The sequence below is a fragment of the Hemicordylus capensis genome, chromosome 2, assembly GCF_027244095.1.
Source record: "Hemicordylus capensis ecotype Gifberg chromosome 2, rHemCap1.1.pri, whole genome shotgun sequence".
NCBI lineage: Eukaryota > Metazoa > Chordata > Lepidosauria > Squamata > Cordylidae > Hemicordylus > Hemicordylus capensis.
Genome location: NC_069658.1, coordinates 303,018,071 through 303,023,917, shown reverse-complemented (window position 1 = coordinate 303,023,917; position 5,847 = coordinate 303,018,071). Strand labels below are relative to the sequence as shown.

Sequence of the window (5,847 nt, the reverse complement as noted above, 5' to 3'; positions counted from 1 at the left end):
GATTTTCGGAGCGCCATTTTATGTTGGGAAGAGTAAAAGCACAGCAAGGCTGCACAAACCTGAATGGCGCACAAACGCATCTGCGATCATCAGTTCCTTGAGCGCTGGCGGCGGCTGAGGAGGAGAGGTGCTGTGTTGAAGCCTGCGACTGAATTCGATTGATGCCTTCTACAGCAAATCCAAAACAGCCGCCCACGTAAAGGGGTGTGTGGGAGGAAGAAACCGATCGATCTTTTAAGCCCTACTTAACTCTGCCAGTTTTACAAAAGCGGGGGCTATAGGGGATGAAGGTTTGGAAGTGGGTAATATTACAGGGTTGTCGTAAAACACTTTCCATATACACACGCACACCTTTTAAAATACACAATCTGATGGTAAGAAGTCTAAGTAATGCAAGTGGAAGGAGGAGATCGTGTAGAGCGCTGCAATCTTTAAAGCTGCAAAGGAAACGATGTGGAGGTCTTTATTAGGCGTTCTATAGCGGAAAGGAATGACGAACCATTATGGGTTGAGGTTCTTCCCCCCTCCTACACACCGCTTAAATCTCTGCTGCTAGAAACTACCTGGAGCTCTTGCAGGAGGGACGGGCTGCTGCGACCACCCAAGGAATCATAGTGGCTTGACGTAATCGGAGTAGCCAGCCAACCAGCGCAGACTGCTCTGGTCCGCCCTGGTGCCCAGTGACGTTTGCAGCCATAGGCAGGCAGGGAAGGGAAAGGCTTGCGGCTCTCGCCAGTTGCAGGCGCGGCTTTGAAAGAGGTCGCGGATACACGTGAGAAGGGGGCGGGGAGGCAGCAGCTGGCAGGACCAGCGATTGCTGTCGCTTCCTACAGCGCCGCCCCGCCCCCGTTTTGTAATGAAGTGAACCCCCCAACTTGCAACCTGGTTTCGATGGAAGCGGAGCGGAAAGAGGGCAGCCTGGTGCTTCCTTGCTCGACCCTTGTCTCGGGGAGGCCACAGCAGGCAGCAGCGACATCCACCCACCTTTAAAGAACTCCAGGCGACCAGGAGAGCGGGGGCAGAGTGGTGGCGTCCCGCCCCAGGCAACCGCAGCTCCCTCGACCTGGTCCTCGGCGCAGCAGTCCCCCCCGCCCCCTCGTGCGCACCCTCCCACGCCTCCCCCTTCCCCAACGCCGAGCGACGCAGGTTACTTGCAATACTAAGACACCGAGGAAGCAGCAAGTAGAAAACAAGGTTTTAAAACGATTTATTGAACAAAAACAAAAGGCAAGGGCGGGGGGAGGGGGTGGAGGCCATTGAAGACTGGACCTCAAAAAGCAATACAAGCTCTTCCAGAAGAGGAGGGCGACTTGCAATCCCTCCACCCTCCCTAGATTGACGATACGTAGCACTCCGTAGGTCTGCCCAAGGCAAAACCAGCCCAGCCGCCGGTCACTTGGTCCCACACGCCCTCCCACTCCGCATGCAATGTTGCCCGCAATTCAAAGAAACACACCCCCCCCCGCCAAGGTGGTGTTTTTTAAATATAAAGGAAAAGCCCAGACGTCCTTGCAACCCGGGCCGTTGCCATGACGGCACAGCTGCATCGAAGAGGCGGCGAGACTGGGGTGGCTATTCAACCCTTCTTCGGTGGTAGCCACCCCAACTAGCGACCCCCTCCCTGCATTGTGTGGGAGTTGCAGGGAAGGGGGTGCACGCGCCTCACCCAGATTCTGGGAAAGGAGAAAGAGACCATTTTTACAAAGCGGAATTAAAAAAAAAAAAAAAGCAAACCCCGCACTATCCCCAATCAATGGCAAAAAGCACTCTATTGAAGGGCGGTGGCTGGGAGAGGCCTGGGACGAACAGAAACAGGTGGCCCCAAAGCGTAAAGGATATGAAGAAGAAACCCTTCCCTTCCCTCCCTAGCCGCAACACAACTGCAGAAACAGGGCCCAGCTAAACAAAAACCGAAGCAAGTAAGATGGGTCTGTTCAGAGCCAGAGTCAATGTCTTGGGGTTCGAGAGTCCTGGAGGGGCGCCAAGGAAAGCGGCCCCCCTTCTCGCTCTCGCGCTGCTGGAGAGGCTCACTTTCTGCTCTTGAGCGCCTTGGGCTTTGCAGATTTCTTCTTCTTCGCGCTGGGGGAGACGGCGCTTTTCTTGGTGGCTTTCTTGGTTTTCACCTTGTCTTTCTTCGCGGTCCCGCCGCTGGTGCTCTTCTTGTGCGATTTCTTCTCCGGCTTTTTGCTCTTGGAGACGGGCTTCTTCTCAGGCTTGCGGGAAGTGGAAGCCGCGATTGCCTTCTTGTGTGATTTGGCTTGAGAGCTGCCGCCGCCAGCGCCGGTGGGGCCGCCTTCGCTGCCCCCCTCGAGCTTCTTCCTGTTGAGCTTGAAGGAGCCGTTGGCGCCGGTGCCCTTCACTTGGAGCAGGGTGTCGTTCTGCACCAGCGCCTTGATGGAGTATTTCAGGTAGGTCCGCCCGTTCTGCTGGTCGAACCAGGCCACTTTCTTGGCTTCCTTGTATATTTTGGCCAGCGAGGAGCCATTACGCTCGCCCAGCTTGCGGATCGTCTCTACCACCAGCTGGCTATACTTGCCCGGCTGATTTTTTTTCTTATTGTTTTTCTTCTTCTTGGATGGGGAGAGAACCGACCCGGCACCTTTGGCCTTCTTGGAAACACCTTTCTTCTCGGGAGCCAGCGGCGCCTCTTCTGCCTCAGTTAGGGGCAGATCAGCTTCTTCCAGTTCCACAGACATGCTGGAAAAGCAAGCAGAGTTTCTGCAAAGGAGGGAGCGTCGGAACAAGCGCTAGGCTCGGACACCGTGCAGCTTTTTCGGGCGGTACTCTTGGCAGCCCGGGCTGGAGACTGCAAGAGCAAGTATAGCAACGGAGCACTGCCACCCTCTACTCCGGCTGAGAAAAGCAATCTGCCTGGGCGGGCTGCGACGCAGCTCTTTATATGCTCAGGGAGCGGACCACGTTGAGAACAACAACAGGGAGCTACAAGGCAAGCTCCAAGTTGTGCTTTTTGGGGCCCCTTTGCTGGGGTCTCTCTCCGGTGCCCTGCGCCCTAGAGACGGCGTACCACTGCCATTCCCTGCTCCCGGCGGTGCCTGATCGAGCTGCCAGGGTGCCACAGCTCTCTAGCGCTGGGAAAGGCCCCGCAGAAGCGATTTTAAAGGCGCACCCTATGCTGGAGAGAGACGGAGGATAGGGGCGCCCTGTATAGAGGGCTCTGTCTCCCCCAAGCAGAGGCGCTTGGGAAAGCCAATGCATGGATCGGGTAGAGAAGAGGGAGCTGCAGGCCACTGGCTAGTCGTGGGGCGCGGGCGGTCCCCGGGGAGAGCACCAGCCGGGGGTTAATTTGTTGTAACTAACACACTGGACGCCCTCACGTGGTCGGCTGTAGCAGCACGGAGTTGGTGAGCCGATTCCAGGGGGGGTCCCCGCCTGATCTGGAGGGGCCGTGACTCATTGGGCTGCGGGTTTCAGAGAGGGCAGGATTCGGCCACCCTGGAGGATTCTCAATTGTAGTGGGGCACCACTCTCAGTGTAATTCTAGGAGTGGTTATATCTCCTCCCACACCGATTCAAACAGCTCTGAGGGAGCCGCTTTTCCTTTTGCCTACGAAAGAAAAAGGGGCGCTTTGGAGGGGTCTCCAGAGGGGTGCTCATAATATACAGAAATGGGAGAAACCCTGATATTAGGGGGGCGAAGGAGATCCCTTCTTGAATAGCCGGGCTGGTGAAAGTGCAAAAAAGGGGTTGGGTACCCACATATTTGACTACTATGAGTTTGGGGGCTGCGCCGCAACGTGAGCATCTGCGTGCGAGTTCATTCCTGCAGCTTCCCTAATATTAGGTGCGGGACGTGGGGGCCACACCGAGTGCCCTGTGACTTAAGAGCTGGAAAGAAGATGCGTATTAAGTGCACACACAGGCCGCGGATCCTGCCCAGCCCACCCGTTTTAAAAACACAAATAGAGAGATAACGTTGCAATCTGGACAAGGAGCGTGTGTGGCGTGGCGTGGCGTGGCGTCCAAGGGAGGCACTGGCAGCGATGGACAATGTTGCCCCCCCCCCGCCCATTTTTTTGATGAGCTACCTGGAGAGGGGGCGGCGCCCTTTAGTTGCTTGCTGGTAAAGAAGAGGAGGAGGAGGAGGTGGGAGGCATACAAAAGGGAAGACGAGCAGCGCGACTCTTTGGGGAGGAAATGGCGCTATACCTTGATTGCTCAGGATTTGATTTTGGATTGTGTGGCAATTGAGCCCCATTTGGAGGAGCCTCTAGCTCTCTGGCGGCGAGAGGCGTCTAATACCCACACGGGATGCCAGTTCTCCTGGCTGCCCGTCTTCCTTCCCGCCCCCGATTTAGGCACAATTCAGCCTCCTTCCCACCCACATATCTCCTGTAGCTATCTGGCGAGGGAGGGAGAGCCGCCGTGACTTGCAGAATCCCAGCGTTTGAAATTGAACAAAAACCCCACGCCCTGGGAAAGGAGGTGGCAGGGAAGGGGGCGGCGGCGAGATTTGCTTTTGAGGGGCACACAGCTAGGAGAAACGTACAAAAGGCGGCGGGGGCTTTGGGGGAAGGACGGCGAGATTTCTCCCGAGCAGAGAAGAAAGCGAAAGCAATATTTTTAGCAATGGAATCCGCCTTCTCCAGCAACTTCTCTCGCCCAGCCGCCCTTTAAAACTGGTTCACTCTCGCTGTTGCGGGGGTGGGATGGAGAGGCGCATTACACCCTCAACTGCAGCTTGTGCGGGAAAAGTTCTCCCCCACCCTGCTGTGCTTTAAATCAATGTGCTTCTTATACCAAAAGGCAGTTCAGCCCTGCGAGATGATGAGCCACATCGCAGCAAACCCGTCAACTCTTCTGTCTGCTCTCACCTCTTCGCCCCTCCCTCCCTCACTCCTTCTCGCTCGTAAACTTGACACACGTCCTCCCACAGTTTATTCTTGTCTCCGCCATTTCTCTTGCATTGCCTCCCAATTGCATTGCTTTAAATCGCCCGTTTTGTGCAGAAGGCAAATAGCAAACTTCTAGCTCGCTTTTTCTAGTTCATTTCTGATGGACGCCTGCTGATTGCTGGGATTCTTGCAAAGCATGTTGGGACTAGGTGGACATTGGACTGATCCAGCAAAAGGGCAGCATATGCTTTTGATTAGTTCTGCCATAATATTTTAGAGACTCGACTGTGCATTCTTGCTTTATAAATTTAAAGACAGACTGATGATGGACTATGTAGATTCTAGTTTAAAACAAAAGGTAAGCAAGGCTAAAGTTAGCCTGCCCCCACTTTTAGTAGGAGAATCGGATTGATTGTTTCCTGGAAAGTCACAGCCTTCCTTCTGAAACTAGGATGCTGATCCCAAATTAGGTCCTCCCGTGCCAGCTCTGTGCCCTCCTGTCTACACTTAGTGGGTAGTCATTAACTCTTGAAAGTCCCTTCAAAGCTCTGCATTTGTATTATATGTTTCCCTAGTTCTGCTGGATAATCTTCACATTATCTGCTGTGAAAACTGATAACCTTTTGTTAAGAAGTGATATATAAATATTCAAAATAATCAGTAAAGAATGTCTAACTAGTTTTATTGGTTTCACAAAATTAAGGAACATATAAAGCAATACCATCTGTTTCTTACCTTTAAAAAAAAATAATGAAGGCAAGCATTTGGAGCTATAAAGAATTTTTATTTGGGTTTTGGTGTTCAGCATAGCCCCCACCTCAAGTTATGTTGTGAAGCTGGGCCAAAGTTTATACAGCAGTCTCTTGCTCCTCCTCAGGACAAAAAAGCAAGGGGTAGGCAGAGAAACAGATACTATTCTCATTCTGTTACAAGTACTTTGCCTCTATCCATTTAGGGATTAAGGCTATTAAGATACATTCATATTCCCATGGAT

The 5,847-nt window shown here is 53.4% G+C and overlaps 1 protein-coding gene across 1 annotated transcript; it reads right to left on the bottom strand.

Annotated features, from left to right (window-relative positions):
- Positions 1–1,183: 1,183 nt before the first annotated feature.
- LOC128347307 (histone H1.10) lies at positions 1,184–2,881 on the bottom strand. Its single transcript, XM_053301754.1, has one exon. The coding sequence runs from the start codon at positions 2,694–2,696 to the stop codon at positions 2,028–2,030; it is 669 nt and encodes a 222-aa protein (XP_053157729.1). The 5' UTR covers positions 2,697–2,881; the 3' UTR covers positions 1,184–2,027.
- Positions 2,882–5,847: the final 2,966 nt, after the last annotated feature.

What these genes read in the sequence shown, in the direction of transcription:
- LOC128347307 (XM_053301754.1), bottom strand. Translation starts at nt 2,696, where the DNA reads ATGTCTGTGGAACTGGAAGAAGCTGATCTGCCCCTAACTGAGGCAGAA.